This window comes from Thermobia domestica, chromosome 10, assembly GCF_964235325.1.
Source record: "Thermobia domestica chromosome 10, izTheDome1.hap1.1, whole genome shotgun sequence".
In the NCBI taxonomy this organism is placed as follows: Eukaryota; Metazoa; Arthropoda; class Insecta; order Zygentoma; family Lepismatidae; genus Thermobia; species Thermobia domestica.
In genome coordinates, this window is record NC_137463.1 from 203,490,809 (window position 1) to 203,509,028 (window position 18,220).

The 18,220-nt window shown below is 36.6% G+C and overlaps 1 protein-coding gene across 2 annotated transcripts in view; it reads right to left on the reverse strand.

Moving 5' to 3' along the window:
- Positions 1–3,818: 3,818 nt before the first annotated feature.
- The window catches only part of LOC145662937 (tudor domain-containing protein 1-like), a 125,397-nt gene continuing 110,995 nt past the window's right edge, over positions 3,819–18,220 (reverse strand). For both annotated transcript variants that reach the window (XM_081728964.1, XM_081728965.1), the window contains 2 exons: positions 18,022–18,178; positions 3,819–4,029 (listed from right to left, as the gene is read on the reverse strand). In XM_081728964.1, the coding sequence (XP_081585090.1) occupies positions 3,925–4,029; positions 18,022–18,178 (262 nt within the window). In that variant the 3' untranslated portion in view covers positions 3,819–3,924. The remainder of the gene's footprint in view (positions 4,030–18,021; positions 18,179–18,220) is intronic.

An 18,220-nucleotide genomic window follows, 5' to 3' on the forward strand; every position in this document is an offset into this window, starting at 1 on the left:
AAGGATCCTTTAGGTTGCTCTACCGCTTTGTAAAGGTAACTACTTGTCAAACCTATACCATTTGCTTAAGTATTTGTAACCAGTTACCAATTTGATACTAATTACTGATATCATTACCAAATAAGTACTTTGCTGTAAATAGGAAACCCATTGCTATTATCTTAGTATTGCATGAGAAGTATTGCACACTAGTCAACCTTATCTCTCATTGAGTAGATATTTTTGCAATATTATCATTATTTACAATAATGTTAGTAATGTCTGTAAAACTCAAAATGGATAATAATATCTTGTTATAAAATAGTCATTATATTGTAAGCGGGCATACTCCCGTCATTACCAGAAAGATTGACTGGAATACAGGGACATCCTATACTCAAATGTTATCATTCACGAGTTTCGAGTTCACTGTTGTCGTAATGAAAGATATTGTGATGAAAGGTCGCCTTTTAATAATAATGTTTATTACTAACTATTATGTTCTACTTCGATACTTCTTTTGTTTTCATAGTTGAATCTTGTTAGAAAAGTACATTTCAGCCAATTTATGTTAATTCGTTCCACAGTAGAACTTCTGTACGGCAATCCTTTGGGTCCTGCTGTAATGGTTGCAATAGCATGTATTAATAAGGGAACGTAGGCTTCCTATATGTTTTAACCTTCTTAATGATCAGGTTGAATATTGATGTTACTGATCAACTTGTGTGATTATCTCTTTATTACAGTACATGCATGAACATACGTAAGAAGGACCAACTGGTTGCACGACATTTCATCCAAAGAGGCTATTCCAAACGACCAAGTCAATTCCTGCAGGATTGACCTTTTTTTTTAAAACTCTGTGGATCTTCACGACCGATCCTTGTTTTACACATCTAGCAGATAACATATCCAGCGATTCATTTCCGTTCTTTGTTCCCCTTTGCTTTCCTCTCCGAGCATCTACGGGAAGGACTAAGTGAACTTGACCTTGAAGGATAGACCGTTTCCAAACGGAATGCATTTTTTTTCTCTTCCTTGATTCGGTGTTTTCTTTACGAGTCTGCTAAGCTATGCCTACTTATGTGCAAGGTTGATGCATAAGTATATCGCCTGTTTGTATCGAGAGATAACTTTTGACTTTTTTTTCTTTTCTTTCTTTCTTTTTTTTTTTTTAATAAGCCGAGGAAAATTTGTTACATAAGGCGCGTAAACCTGATGGCCGGCTTTCGATTCCTGGATTGTGAACTCCGCGCTCCTTGTGGGGAACGTGGAGGCATTGAACGGACGGAGGAGGTTCGGGATGGCTGTATCGGGGAACGCGTTATTTACTTCTGTTAACCTGGTTGCATAGGCCTCCAGCCGGCTGAACCCGACAGAAGGGGCTTCAGGGCTGAGGAAATTATGCATAAATAATTAATATAAATCGCACTGTACCTTGTGTAACACAATGGTTACAAACAAGGAAGTGAAAAAAATAAATAACAAAATAAAATAAAATAAAATAAATGTGTAATATCAAAAATAACCTTAGCGAAGCATTTCTGTAGCAAATACAGCCGGTTGGATTAGCCGTTTATTCACCAGGTTGAAACATAACGCTAGTGTAGCTCTCTCGAAGCATACCCCCACCTTCCTCCTTCCACTCTCTTTTCTAGCTCCCCACTCCACCTCCTCCCACCGTTTTCTGTCCAAGGTCGACCTTGAGCAGGTATTATATAAGGAGGCGAAAACGGCCTTGATCAGTTCCGGTCTTCATTCCTTCTTCGACTTCCAAGACGATCAGACGTGCTCTGGTAGTCTCCAATACCAATCAGGTATTTGTGGACTTAGCCGCTGCACTGGGTTTTTCTGTAAGATGTAGTTTTCGGACTTAGAATTTGGCGACCTGCCTCGCCCTGCACATAGCCTGAATCAAGCAGACTTCTATGTCCCTTCCACCCTTCGGAATAACTTGAATCACTTTAGCGTGACTTTACTCGTTTCTTCGTTTTCTTTTCCTTTTTATGATTTTTAATCTTTTTCGCGACTTCAAACAGAACTTAGGAGAATAATGGAATCATAGACGTACATGAGAACTTAGTCGTTTGGGATAGCCAATAACAACATTGACTTGAATATGGTTCAACTAAGTGATTGTGAACTTAGTATTTATTGAGAATCTAGAATAAATTGAGAACTTAATAGTTATTTCATCCTGTTTTCTCACCTGTACTCGTTCTGTATACTATCCTATCATTGTGATAAAACTCTACTTTTCTGAAATTTCTCTCTTCATTGAACTTCTCCTAGAGTAGAATAGAACCTGGGTAGATTCAGGTACCGACAATGAATTAACTGAGCTACGACTTCGATGCGTTTTCTCTTTCAGCCTTACTTCATACCAGCGAATCTGTGAGGATAGGATTAGCCGAGATTAAATACGGGATGTCATTTATTCACAGCCCCGTCTGGCTGGGCGAAGAGAGAGAGAGAGAGAGAGAGAGAGAGAGAGAGAGAGAGAGAGAGAGAGAAAGAAAGAAAGAAAGAGAGAGAGAGAGAAGCGATTGTTAACTCCGTATAAGGCAGGGTTCCTGATGATTCTTGTCTTAAGCGGAATATTATGTGCTCACGCTCATCACGAACACACACTGTGTGGTTTCTATCACACGTCTTAGTTATGGTGGAGCCCCCGAGATGTTAGTATTTGGCCACCGGTTCCCAATCGGCGGCCCGCGCTAACCACTAACCACAACTACTCGTAACAGTTGGTAGAGTTTTGCCGGACATAAGCGGAGAGTTCAACCACTACACCCCCATACTCGTAACAGTTGGTGGATACCCGCCGGGTGTGAACGGTGCACTCTACCGCTGAGCACCCCACATACCGTAACAGTATATAACATAATAAAATGAAAGTCGTTTTAGAGCAACGCTAGGTTCTACATAAATTGGTGTTAATTCTTTACCCACCCTATAAAGTGGATAATAGCTAACGGGTGTTCCATTAGAAACTGAGGGCAACAGTATAGATACAATGTTTCCGCTGTACAAAAACTGAACGTATCATTTGAAGGGAAACTCTCTTTTTTGTTTTGTTGTTTGTTTGTTGCCAAAATGAAGTTTTAAATGTTAAAATAATAGCCGTTGTAGCACATGCTTTTGAGAAATAAAACTTTGCATACAACCATTCAGCTATTATAAGTATTCAATAGCTTTTAATGTTTTCTTTCATCAAATGACATGTTTAATTGGTGTAACGTTGTAATAACCATACATAAAGATATGAGATTTATCTTTTTTAATTAGATCTTGGTTGTTAATGCTAGTTCTTAATTACGTTTGTGACTTATTGCATCTTGGGCTGTATTCAAGACCGAAGACTGCCCCTGAGAAAATGAAATTAACAACTCCACTGCGCATCTGTGCTGAATGCAAATGGTAGAAAAGGAGTGTTTTCACCTTCACTGAAATTCGTACTAGTAGTCATTTTCAAACTCGTTCCTTTAGAGTTTCGAAATTGTGCTGCAATCTTCAAAATTATTTTCACATTTTATGGAACTTTTCGTACAGCTATTAGAGAGATATGGGAAACACTTACTTCCTTAATTGTGTCTGTAACAGTCTTCCTGTACAATTTCGATTCATTCTGTGACCCTGTTCCCAAGTTATAGACGTATTCAATGAATGGTTTTACTCCTCTCTACTAATCTGATTTGAAATTTGTAAATTTCTGTCCTGAAGTAAATATCCTCGTAAAGTTATTTTAAAATACTGGAAATGGAAAGATAATAGTGAATCCTTCCACTGCAATAGGAAGAAACCATCGTAGTTTGTTTTAACAAAATGAAAATATAGACTTATAATCCAACAACATTTTATACTAATATATACATATACAGAGAAATAATGAATGCAAATACATTCTTCTTCAGTCTTTTTGCAAATACATTTTTCTTCAGTCTTTTAACTACTCAGGAACATCAATCCTTCATCGACGAGGGGTTGGTACAACAGTTTGTTGTTACTTGTATCGCGTACCTCCACCCCTACTTTGTAATCCATAATTTCCTGGAAAGAAAAGACTATAATCATGAGCTTCAAATTTACATGCAAAAAGAACTTTTATACATACATAAATATTTAATACACGAAAAAAATATTTAAGAACTCTCCATTAAAGCCTAATCTGTATCAAACCGGTGATAAATGTAAAATAATCCGTCCGCCGAAATCAGGCCCGTATTTTATATATTGTGCGCCCCTGTGCTCTAAATAATCTGCCGCCCCTCCCCGAAAACGGTTAATGTTAGAGTCGAATTCATAGTTTTTGGGGTCACTGAGATGAATAGTGATAGTTTTAATCCAATTCAACGTCAAGGCCATACTTAGTGTTCGTAGTTTGAGGGAAACCCTAATATAGGGAAATGTCATAGATAAATTTAGGAAAAATGGAATTTTTCGATAAAACGTGAAAGTCCATGAAAATTCTCGACTGATTGACTAATATAAAAATACTTAATTTTTTCTTCAGAGAAAAACCAAAACAATAGCTACAGTTTGTGTGTGTGCGTCTGTTCAAAGTAACATAATATGTACCCATTGTTGGCTGGGTTTTTTTTTCTTTTTTTTTTTTTTTTGTTAAAAAAGTGAAGGAAACAAAATGCACATTAATAAAACAAATGTGGTTGGCGCTTCTTTATTATAGCTAAATTAATCGAATCATATAATGTCAATCATAGGAATTGGACTCTTAACAAACTAGGGAAAATTTGATAAGAAAAGAGAAAATTTTGTGTCAGTCGAGGGAAAGTTTCTTAAAGAAACTTACGAACACTTACTTCACTCCCTAGGGAGGGGAACGAGATTTTAAAAGTAATCGAAAACAACAGATATTAGTGTTAAATTCAGTTTTCGAGGTCGCTGAGTTTAACGGTGTCAGTTTTCATGATGTCCAAGTTCATCCCCACCTCTTTGGGTGGGAGTGGGAGAGGATGACATTTTAAAAATAATCAGATAAGCTAGTTAATTAGTAACTACTGTAATTAGAACGAATTAAACATATTAACATATTTTCTCTGGCTTGCCCGGGACTCTGCGGGTTGCTAGTTTTAAATATTAGGGGAGGATGCTATACCTATTGTGTATCTATGTCAGTGCTCATTAAAAGTCATGTGTTGTCGGGAAAGATCGGGAATTGGTCAAAGAAGATTCCTTTCCGAGCCCTTCAGTTCCATACGCAGCCGTGTTCCGAGATCTTGGTCTGCTAAATAGCTTTTTTTTTCTTTTTTTTTTTGTTGTTATGTTTTCAGGAGGTCAAAGTACAAAAAAATGTGGACACAAACTGTAATTTTTCTCTCCCCTCAGTGCACGCAGAAGTACCAACAATTCCTTACATGTATTTTTAGTGATTCTTGATTGATTCCCGATTTTTATTTCGATGAAGCCACGTTGGGTTTGTCACCGACAACCGGTAAAGTAAAGACGGTGAAGTGCTATACCTACGGCTACAACACTAAGGCCCGTGAACAAGTAGCAGATGACAACGAAGCAGGATTATCCTCGAGGAACAAGGATGAACAGCATTTAGAACCAGCAAAAGACATAAATCAGCAGGAGCATCATATCTCGGAAGCCACCATCATCTTGGAGGTCCATCAGCATCCTTGTTGATATCGCCAGAAGTTTTGAGGCCTTATTCCAAGGCCACTCCCCGAAAAACGAATTGGCGGGGGCGACAGAAAGGCAGTTCAAGGATTCTGATAATCTCACAAGAGATTATGAAACTATAAAAAAACTATCAGCAGAAACAAGAAAAGGTGAAGAGAACTTCAAAAGGACCACCACCAAAATTAGTAAATACACAGATGACTAAACGGGCCTTGACATTCACGAGTTGATAACAATAACCAAAAGTTGGATCCACTGCACGTCAACCCCATCTATCATTTTCAGTTGGTTTCAGCGATCTCAACTTGGGTTAAAAATGAAAATTGCATTTTTCAGACAAATGTGTGCGGTTAACGAGCATAACCCTAGATAGCTTTTGCTCACAGATCTGTTTCCTTTACTACATGTTTATTAGCAAAAATAAAACGTTATTTCTGGCCTATTCTTCACTTTTTTTTTCCAATTTCAACTTGTTTATTGGTTCAAATAATAGGTGGCCGTAGGTACAACGGGCTGTTGTACTTACGGACAAAAAGGGTTCTTGGGAAAATAAAAATAATTCGTATTTAACGACATTTTGAACTAAACACAAGTGTTGTGTATTCAAGAGACCCAAACTGTGTGCCTAAATTTTATATTTGTGAAGAAAATGCATTACAGGGATCAGAAAACATTCAAATCGAAAGTTTGGCAGTAGGTACAGTACCCTCCCCTACTTTATTGTGAATCTTTAAAAAATCCTGAGGGCCGCGGTGGCTCAGTGGTAAAGTGTTCACCTCTAGTGCATGGGGTCCTTGGTTCGATTCCAGCTCGCGCCAAGTGAGCTTTGTTATGGACAAATACCGTGTACGTGGGTTTTCTGGGGATTCTCCAGTTTCCTCCCTCTTTCTTTATTCCACCATTGCACTCATCCTCATCATCACCGTCTCCTTTAGCCTCGCCGGCATATGTGTGGGACGTAAAACAAAAGATTTCATTTCATTTCATTTAAAAACTCCAAACCTTTGCCGCCCCCTAAATTCTGCCGTCCTGTGCTTGAGCACAGAATAGCACTTACCCAAATACGGGCCTGGTCCAAATAGATGTAGCACATCATATACTACATCTACAGATGGATAATAATATCTTGTGTGGCTTTGTATCCTATTTCTACTTGTGGCTGATAAAGTGCAAACGAAATACCGTCTCCAACTACAACAAAATCCTTATTGCCTAAAAATATTCCTCGATTATTTCTTTCTGTTCATTCGTAACAATGCTTTATTATTATTATTATTATTATTATTTTGTAGGTTGATTTCGTTAACTGACAATAACTGAATTTTTAGAGTTCCATACTATGCTAAGCATAAGTGTCGAAAGTCTTATAAAACATCTTTGTCCGTCTGTCTCTCGACAGATATCAAGGCAAAAACGGTAAAAGTGATATCGAAAACCTGTTTTTTGAAAACGATCCAACGTCTCACATGATTATGCTTAACACTATCAAAATCGGAAGTGAATCAAATTCACTATTACTTCCGCTTTCAATACTGATTTCCATAGAGCAAAAACTGTAAAACTTATGAAAAGGCTAGTTTTTACAATCGATTCAGCGTCTTAAGAATCGATTCTAAGAATAAGTTCCATCTCTTCCGTTAAACTGGTATTCACACTGGAAGTGGTTCAAATCAACCATTCCGGTTTCAACATTTATCGCCATAGGACACAGAACATACAAGGTGAAGTGACGACTGAATCCACTTAATGATGCATGAACAAAATCCACAGTCGCAACACATGTTAGAATAACCCAGCTTACCACTCACAATTCGATGCGCTGTTTTCGCAGACATTTCTGGGAACCCTTTGCTGCGTTGTTATTGTGAACCGGTGATTGGATCGCAGTTGCTCATTAACGAGTTCCACTAAACCGTCCGTTTAAACATGAGGACTTCCGCTACGCTCATCGTCATGAACATTTGAACGCCCTTTTTGAAACTCTTTGCACCATTGACCTTTCCTTCACTTATTACCGTCAGTCCTAAACGGCACACAATTCCTGATAGATGTCAGCAGCATTCTGTCCTTTGGCGCTCAAAAATCGTATCACACAGCTCACTTTACATTTGGCAAGATTTTGAATTACGGCAGCCATTTCACCTTACTGCTACTTCCACTCGGACGATTCTATCTCTGTTGCAAGCACATGCTACTAGGGCATGCTCCTGCGCATTAGGGTGCATCGAATTTCCACTTTTTTTTTAAATCAGCTTACACTTAGCGAATTTTTTTTTTTCTTCGAAATGGTCTCTATATGTCATATAGAAAATCGCACGCCAATTAGTTAATTTCTTTAGGTGCCACCAGCATTATTCAGTGTTTTGTTAAAAAAAAAAAAAAAAATTTCTTATAAACAGCTAATTAGGTAAGAAATGGAGCAATCAAGGTATATATAAAAGATTTTATAGTAGAATGAATGTTATCAAATAAGACATACCGGTAGTTGTCCAGCTTATGTTCGTAGCGCGAAAAAAAATTAACATGTGATTATTTTTGTAAATAAAACTCCTTTCGATGGAACACCTGCACTGCATAGAATGAAGTCGCCCAAAAGTGAGTTTGTCGTAAATTAAAACTGGAGTAGCATCGAGAGAAAAGAAAAAAGTGACTCATTGTTAGTATGTCTGCAGATGAGATTAGGAGTAATTTTGCGTTGCTTTCTAGGTGTTTGATGTGGAAACTGTTTACGTTGCTGATTGTCCTTAAGTGAAAATACGTGCGCATTTGTGTGCGATTTTGAAGGATTGCGTTCTTCTTGTGCTTGTCGGCAGTCATTGAATGTGTCAGTTCGTCATTCCAATGGTGCGGCAAGATTATTGAGGTCTTGCGTTGACAAAAGTGTCTAAATGTTCAAAATTGGTTTCGGTGAATTAACTATCAAGTGTCCGTAAAGATGTCACCTAAAAAGAAGTCATGTTTGAATGTAAGGAACTTTGCCCACAATGTCATTGGATCCCCTGCGGAATTCACTTTTAGTCAGCTCCCAACAATCGCTGATGTTCTTAACCAATTCTAGTGGGAAAGATAGAACACGAAATGGGAAGCAGCATCTCAGAAGGACCCCTCTGCTAAAGCTCATTCAGTGGCAAGGAAAGTAATTCAATCAGCGGTGCAGCTATTTTGAGCGAGCAATGGGTTATAGCGTTGATTTTACATTATCACAAAAAAGTCCGTCAGCTGCAAAAGTTCAAGGACTAACCCGTTTCCTATGCTTCCAAAGTTGCAGAATTGCAGTCGTTCGCCAGCAAAACTTTGATATCGCTTCTTGTAAATGCATCGACCCGTTGCTTGCACTTGTGCGCGAGAGAAGAAAGCGTCTAAATTGGAGGTTTCATTTTTAATTGACCAGAGAACCATCCGACAGATGGGTATGGCAGGACTTAATAGAAAGCAGGCAAACATTTATTGCGAAAAAAAATCGAGGTCAGAAAAATCAACCAAAGCCCAATGAAATTAGTAGTTCCGGAAAACAAAACGATAGTGTCCCTTTACAAAATGAATCGGGACAAGTCAGAATCCACTGTCGAGTTTCTTCCTGCGCTTAAAAGAGAGAAGACAGCCCTTCTAAACAAATGAGAGTTAGGTTGCCGACATTCTCCAATGCAGTATATAGATGTAATATCAGACCGCAATTATCGCTTCGTCGCTTTTGGCAGATATCGGACTGGTTACCCCAGTTCATAAGCAGAAGGTGATCGACAAAAGCAAGATTTGGAGAGAGAAGAAATCCTTAGGAAACGCCATCGTTGAAGAGGCAAGTGCACTGCTTGAATCGGCCGAAGTAAAATCGTCATACTTCGACGGAAGAAAGAATCAGACTCTCACCCTTGAGACTAAAGACGGCATCAACCACCGAATAATGAAAAAAGATCACTGCGTACTGCTAGAGGAGCCAGGATCGAACTATCTTGGCCACGTCTCTCCTTCATCTGGAAGAGGAGAGAACATATGGGCTGTTATCACATAGTTCTTTGTTGATCAAAATATTCCCCTGTCAGATCTGGTTGTTTTGGGTTGCGACAGTACTGCTACCAACACTGGTCAGAAGAATGGTGCGATGGCACATATTGAAGTCTTCCTGAACAAACCCCTTCAGAGAATCGTCTGTATGATACACACGAATGAGCTCCCATTCCGACATTTGATTGAATTTATAGACGGAAAGTCTACTGGACCAAATACATTTAGAGGGCCAATAGGATCAGCACTTCCAACCCGCGAAGAGTTGCCACCCCAGAGTTTTCAGCCCGTTCCAATCGACTGGGACCTCAACTTCACTGAGGATTCATTAAGCACGGATCAAAAATAATTGCTGAATACCTGCCAAGCAGTTTCTTCAGGAGAATGCCCGTTGGGTTATCTCACATGAAACCTGGTAAAATTCATCAAGCCAGATGGCTAACTACAGCAAATAGTCTTACGTTTGTACGTAGGAACAAAAGAACCCATGAATGAACTTAAAACCATCGTACAGTACATCATAATGGTGTACGCGCCACTCTGGTTTGCTGTGATCCGTAATCCATCGCGTGCAGAAGGGGCTCGTCATTTGTGGCAACTCATCACGACTTCTCGGCACATGGACGCGAAATACAGGAAAATAATTGATCCAGTGATCCGTAGAAATGCGTGGTACGGCCATACTTAGAACCTACTTCTATCAATGTTGACTGACCAAGCTGCTAAAGTACGAGAGCTTGGCTGGAGGCGAGTTCTAAAAGCAAGACACACGACCCAATCTGGTGATCGCGTACCGGTACGAGAATCCGTCGTTCCTGAAATCAACTTAGAAGCGACAAACTATGTTGATATGATTAATTGGTCAACATGTACGCTGACCGAGCCAAAACTGACAAAACACTTGAGCCTGCAGAAGCTAAGAGAAAATGTAAAGACGGCTCCACTGGCTCATGAATCTATTACATCCTTACCCTGTCACACTCGCGCTGTAGAAAGAATGGTGAAGTTGGTGACAGAAGCGGCATCAGCGGTATGTGGGCAAGAAGCACGACATAGATTTGTCCTAGCAACACTACAATCAAGAAAAAAAACATACCAGAATTTAATACAAATAAATAAATAAATAAATAAATAAATAAAAGAGGTAAAAGAGTAACGATATGAACTTGCACTACCATATACAACATTAGTATATACGGTTGGGCGGAACTCGAACTGCAGCCACCTCCTCGTGGTAAGTTCTGGATATTTCCATCATTAATGTTTGGAAATAAGCAAAGAGTTGCAGATGTAAAACAAAATCTTTCTTATCTAATTAACGATCCAGATGAATCACAAACAATGCAACTTTAATTTTAAGAAATGAAAAAAGTAGGAACACATTTGTCTAGTGTTGTAAATAGAAAAAAAAAAAAAAACGTTCGTTTTTTTTCAGAAATGTACGTTTTTTTTAGGAAAAAAAACATTGCCTCTCGTTTTTTTTCTAAATTTCGTTTTTTTTCAAATAGTCATTTGTAATGTATCTTACGTCATTTAAGTCTGAAGTATTTTTATGTAGGTGTAATTACCATAAAATGCAACATAAATTAAACACTAGAAACTGATACGGTACAAATATTTTACAATTTATATGAGTAGTGTACCTACTAAGAATCCGGGTTTCTGTACTGTTTCACCAATATCAACGAAGAAATAAAAGTAGAAATGAACATTTTTTTTTTTTTCGTGAAAGTAGGCCTTTAATAAGTACGAAAATAATATAACGAACAGTATAAAACGCAAATAACTTGTCTAAAGGTAAAAACTAAAACTAATTTGCCTATTAATATTTTTCTGAATATCATATATAAATAATTTGTCGACTTGATATATGATATGCATTGCTGGCTCTATCATATGTGCAACACGTGCATTTCCACGGGGCTGCAATATCTGTCATAAGTATTTTATTTAAAATAAATATTTCTTGTTGGAGACAGACTTCATGATCATGGTAGCTAAATTTACTAAGCTGACCTTCTATTTGAATACTACATTCATAAATTATGTTTAGGTCTCATTAGTTTAAGTCTCATGATCAGTGCTAAAGCAAATGGTAAAATAAATCCCAGAATAAACTGCTTGATTGTTGTCAAATACAGGAACTCAATTCTCGAATGCCTGCCCCCTTTGGTTAGTTAGCAGAGCTTCTCTTGTCTTTGTCGCAAATAGGATCGTTATCATTGAAGGTGGAAACACATTAAAAAAAAATAACGGATGTAGAAGGAAAATCAAGAAATAAAGGTAAAAGAGCTAGTTGCACTATAATTGCAAACTGATATGTTGAGATTGAAACTCGATATTGAATTCTATAAAATGGATTACCATCTTTCAGATGTATTTGCTTTATCTTTCACTAACATAATAGATTAATATTTAAAGAAAAAAAAAAAAACAGACACAACAATATTGTATTTGTAGTAAAATAAGTATATAAGCCTTTCTGAGTGCGGGTGTAGTTTCCCTCCCTTTCGTTGTTCATGCTGGAGTAGCATACTTAAAATCGTGACTTTTAAGATTTGTTCTTTCTGGAGAAAGAGGGTGGCGGCAAATTACATCATTGCGCGGGCGACAAATTGCCTCTCGTTTTTTTCTAAATATGTATGTACACTCATGTTCAAAATGATTGTCGCATATCTATAACTGTCTTCTTGTAAGAATATAATTTGATAATGATTTTGCAGGGTACTTTTAATACTGATGCTGTGTGTATAATCTGAAAATGTATATTTATGATAAATTTCAAAGGAAAAGAATTATAAATACGAAAATGAGAAAGAGTAAAAGAAAATGTTGCTAAATGGACAAGAAAGTTTCATTTTCGTTTTATTGTTCTTATTTACTGCTGTTTTGATATGAAATTTTCCACATACATGTCTTTTCCGATTATACACATACTAACATTATAAGAAATACCAGGCGGATTCGTTATCAAATTATATTCCTAGAACAACATATTTATAGACATGGAACAATAATTTTGGACATGACTGTACATACAAGACATGAATATAGGATAACATAATTTGAAGTAATGCAGGGTGTTTCAAAATGAATATTAGGGTTTTGAAACTTTATAGTATCTATTACAATTAACTTACAATTATAAGTATTATCAAATAAAAGAGCAACTCAAACAGTTTTGTACACACGCATGCCATGCATTGTTTCCTCTGTCTGCCGTTAGAAAGAGCAAGTAGTAAAGATGGAGACTAGAGACCAGACAGCTTTGTGTGTTTTAACCAGGGTGGATTGATTTAAATCAGTCTGATTTAAATCACGATTTTAATCAAGATTTAAATCACTTGATTTTTTTAATAAAAATCGTTGATTTAAATCAAATTCCGAAATGAATTAATTTAAAGTGAAAGTAAGTAAAATCCCGTTTCTCTTCTGTTATTCCGATTATGGAAGATAATAATCATAATACAGTGAGACTCAAATGTATGTAAGCACAGCATGAAACGAGTATCATGTGGGAACTATCAGGGAAAATCCCGTTTGAACGAGTTACGGGTGAACCCTGCTTTCTTCTCTTTGTAACACAGGGTTTTAAAATTTCTGTTCCAACAGGGAAATCACCATGGACATTTAAGATGAAAGCTCTTTTGTGTTCATGTCTATTTGTTTGTTTCCAGATAATATGGACGTATTTAGAGGGTTCGATCTCCTCTCCGAAACAAAACAAAAAAAAAAAAAAAAAAAAAAAAAAAAAAAAAAAAAAAAATAGATTTTAAAATTTTGGGCGAAATTTATGTACTAAATACATAGAAGTTCCTCGGGATCGTAATACGACAAATTTTGGATGCGTTAAAATATCGAATAATACTTTTGATAAAGTGGATACTTGACCCCATTGCAGAACATGCCGCGATCTGCGATGTGATCGCAGAAAATTTGCCGCGCCTGTGCAGGAAAAATTGTAAGATAAAATAAAATAGCCAACAGAAAAGTATAAAAACGTGCCTGCTATGTATAGATGTCTTAAATGCACGGACAACTCGCATTTGAACTGTTTTTCACGTCACATAAAACATATTTTTAACAATCACAAGTGTTTCTTCTTCTGGAACTGATCATCTTGATTTTTTTATTTTCGAATTCCTGCAGGGAATTCGTGTTATTATTCAGTTCAAAATCTCTTATCATCGCGAATTGTGTCGAGGAATTTGAAGCTTTAAAATATATAAAACGATAATTATGCCTGTTGTGCTGTATGGTTGTGAAACATGGTCGCTTACGCTGAGGGAAGAACGCAGACTGAAAGTATTTGAGAATAAAATCCTGAAACGAATATTCGGAACCAAAAGGAACGGAAATGAGAAATGGGAAAACTTCATGATGAGAAACTGCATAATTTATACCATTCACCAAACATTGTTAGGGTCATCAAATCTTGGAGGTTCAGGTGGACAGGACTGTAGCGAGAATGGAAGAAAGTAGGAACGCTTTCAAAGTTTTAACTGGAAGTCCAATCGGAAAACGATCATTAGGAAGACCTAGTCGCACATGGGAGGGCAATATTAAGATGGATCTCGCAGAAATAAGAATACAAAATAGAAACTGGATTCAGTTGACTAAGGATAGAAGTCAGGAGAGCTTATGTGAACATGGTATTGAACCTCCGGGTTCCATAGGTCATAGAGTGAGTTAGTTAATTTTAGGCGAAATTTATGTACTTTATATGTATTTCGTGCCGCTAGCTAGTTCCAATTGTTTAAAAATATGCCCCTGCCAAATATCAGTAACTTTCGTGAAAAGAAAAGTGTCATGTTGATATACATTGCTGTACTTTTTCCTTAATGCTTAAGAAACATTGTTTGGGATTGAAATAGGTTAACGATTGGGATTTAATTCAAAATTAAAATCCAATACTTTCACTTAAATGACATAATTAACATTTAATACTAAGTCCTAATGTTTTTTCTTCAGTTCGCGACTTGTATCATGCGAAGAAAAAATTTGATTTAAATCAAAAAAATCGATTTAAATCAAAAAAATCAACAAAAATGATTTTTTTGAAAAAAATCATGATTTTTTTCCACCCTGGTTTTAACCTTGCAAAGACTGAATCTGTAGTTGCAGTGCAACCGTCTGTATGAATTGAATGTTTTGTGCTATATGGCGGGAAGTTTATGGGCCTTTCTCACCTATTGACTCAATATGTGCCATGTGACGAATGAAGCTCACATCGAACACTTGAAGCAAAAACTGTTTGAGGTGTTCTTTTATTTGATGTATTTATAATTGTGCGTAAAACGTAATAAGTACTACGAAGACTTAATTCCCCGATATTCATTTTGAAACACCCTGAATTTCTCAGCATCAGTATTGGAACTAAGATGTAAAAAGGAGAGATTATGATTGTTTACAACAACGATATTATTATTAGTCAAGACTATAATTACTACAACAACACAAGTTAGTAGTCAAAAAAATGTAATTAAATGTACACTCGTAACCCTTTCGGACCCACATGGCCAAAGTGGCACATACGCGTGTGTCACTTTTTTAATCCGCTCCTGTATGGTCACTAATTAAGATATCGGTATATATTGTTTTGCCAAATATGGTTGGTCCATAGTTTATCACTTTAGTTTCTTCTTCTGTGTGTCGAATTTCCTTCTCAAATTTCACCCGTCAAAAATTCAAGAATTTTCGAATTTTCTTTATTACTTTTCCCCTGTAGCTTCATTCGTTGTAGAGAGACCTCCTTAAGACTTGTCTGGTAGATACGTCGGATGGATACCTAATTGTTGACATCAATTGGATGGGCTTGCGCGCAGTGTTGCCAACTACGGAAATTAAAATCTCCTTAAATTTGGGCAAAAAATTCGAAATTTTTGTTATAAACCTACCTATACGTCCCAATGCAAGTCAACTTACGCCAGTCGAACATTTGTTCTTAATGAACAAACTCGGGTACATATTTTTACAGTGGAGTAATTAGGGGACGCACGAAAAATTCGGATTTAGGTTCTAACTTTTGATTTTCCCTACTTTTCTGTTTATCGAAATATATTTTTGGTAATTAAAAGCATTGTTTCTTAAATATCGCTATGATACTTGTAGGATAAATTAGTAATGTACCAGTGATTATTTTAAGATAGTTTTCGTCTGTCTGGTAGCAGTGTTGCCAGCTACGGAAAATTTTAATTCAAGATGTTAGGGGAAAATTACTGTTTTGTCTACTATATCCCTCTTGTTGACTACATAGGAACAAAAGTACCAGTATCTGAAAGTCTTGTCTTTGCCCTTCACAACACACTATAGAAAGTTTCAATACGATAGTTAGGGGAAGTACAGTTGAGGTTTACAGTAGACCTTCTTCTCTAAGTGGAAAGATAATTGATTTTTTTTACGTAGACTGAAATATTTTTTAATGATCTGCTTACTTTATTGGATATCGTCACAATACTTGTAGGGTATATAATAGGGATACCAAAGCTTCTTTTAAGATAGTTTGTGTGTGTCTGCTAGCACTGTTGCCAGCTACAGAAAATTTTAATTTCCGATTTTAGGAGGAAATTTTGGAAAAATTCCCTTTTTGTCTCTATTATTTCCCTTTTGTTGGCTACATTCGAACAAACGTACCACTGTCTGAAAGCCTCGTCCTTAGCCGACACAGCGCACCATAAAAAGTTTCGGTAGAATAATTAGGGAAAGTACACTTGTGGCTTATAATAAACCATGTTCTGTAAATGGTAAGAAAATTGTGCATTTCTGAGTTAGAATGAGATTTTTTTTTAAATTTCATGTTTACTTTGTTAGATACCGCAATGATACTTGTAGGATACATTCTTAGGGTACCAAGGTTTACAATCAGATAGTTTACGTATGTTTTATGGCAATGTTTCCAGCCAAAACAATTAATTCCCGATTTTAAGTGAAAAATTCGGCAAATTTCCCTTTTTCCTCTATTATTTCCCTCTTGCCCACTACGTTGGAACAAATGTACCACTACCTGAAAGCCTTCTCTTTAGCCTACAGAACACACCATAAAAAGTTTCAAATAGGATAATTAGAGAAGCTGTAGCGTCGGCATATGTGTTGATTTTTGCTTTTGAGGCGTAAAAAGTGTCAAAATTTCATGTGTATGGAAACAGATTTTTTTTCTTTCTCTCTTTGAATGGAAGCAAGCGACTTCAGGTTTTCACTGTACCTTGTCAACGCACCAAAGAATCTTTTTAGGTGAGTTAGACCCATATGGCAACAGTGGTGCTAGATACAAAAAATCTTGAATTTCGGTTAGGGATTTTTTGTAAATTTTCACCCCTACATTTCCCTCAGTAATTTCCCACCCGCTCGCAACACTGCAATGTAACGTACACCAAAAAATAGCCACATTCCTTTTCTAAAAAACAAGGTCTTAACCATATCAATAGGGTAAATGGTTTTTGAGGAATACGTCACTAACTGACAAAGTATGAAAACGCCAAAAATGATCTGGGTCCGAAAGGAATAATCACACGATTTTGCTCGTATATGTACAAGGAAACAAACGATTTGTAAGTTACGAAGGCTTCGACTCAAGTTCTATTGATTATTTCAATAATCTTCAACATACATCAATAAATAATAGCTGCCAGAAAAAAAACAGACATTTGAAAAAAAAACATGAAAAAGAACAATGTTTTTTATTGAAAAAAACTTCACAGAAAAAAAACCGTTTTTTTTACAACACTACATTTGTCCATATTTTAAGCCACTGGTGGCACCTGAATGACTTGAATCATCAAGCTGAAATTTTTTTCAAGTAAAATATAGACTTTTTACAGAAACGAAACCACATAGGATAACCATATTTCATAAAAGTACATATTTTACATTTTTTAAAATGACATTTATTTCTTAACAAAATTTAAAATTTTTCGGCCGTTGGTGGCACCTAAAGGTATTGACCAATCGACTTGCAATTTTTACACGTTATATGGAGCCCATTTCGCAAAAAAAAATATCACTATGGGTAAGCAGAATTTTAAAAAAGTGGAAATTCGATGCACCCTACTGCGCATGCTCAACTTCATTAGTGTTGCTATCAGTGTACATGTATTTCGATTTATAAATACCGTATAAACATTATTTCTCTTCTCCCTCCCAAATATTTTCTGCCTTTTTCAATTCTATGTAGATGTTACCCAAAACTGTTAGATGAACCACACGTGTCTTAATCGGTATAACTATATGAGATCGAATGACTATATTTTGTCAAATATGTAAAAGTATGAAAATACTAAAACAAAATACCATGCAGTAATCAAAATGGACTTACGACACCGATTACTGAATAGAATATACGGATGGTCCACTTTGAAACTTTTTTTATATATATATCAAGAAATTACAACCAACCTTGATATAGACCAACACAGAGGACTGGAGCAAACATTCAGGTAGACGGGCTACAAGTGCCTGCTCATCCACAGTTTCTGGAACGCTGACACCTGACAGGAAACATCTGATACCTTGGACGGGAAGCAACATCCAATCCTGCTTCATTTTCCGAATCCTGCAAGGTAAAATCATCGCGTAATTAAATACCAAACCACCA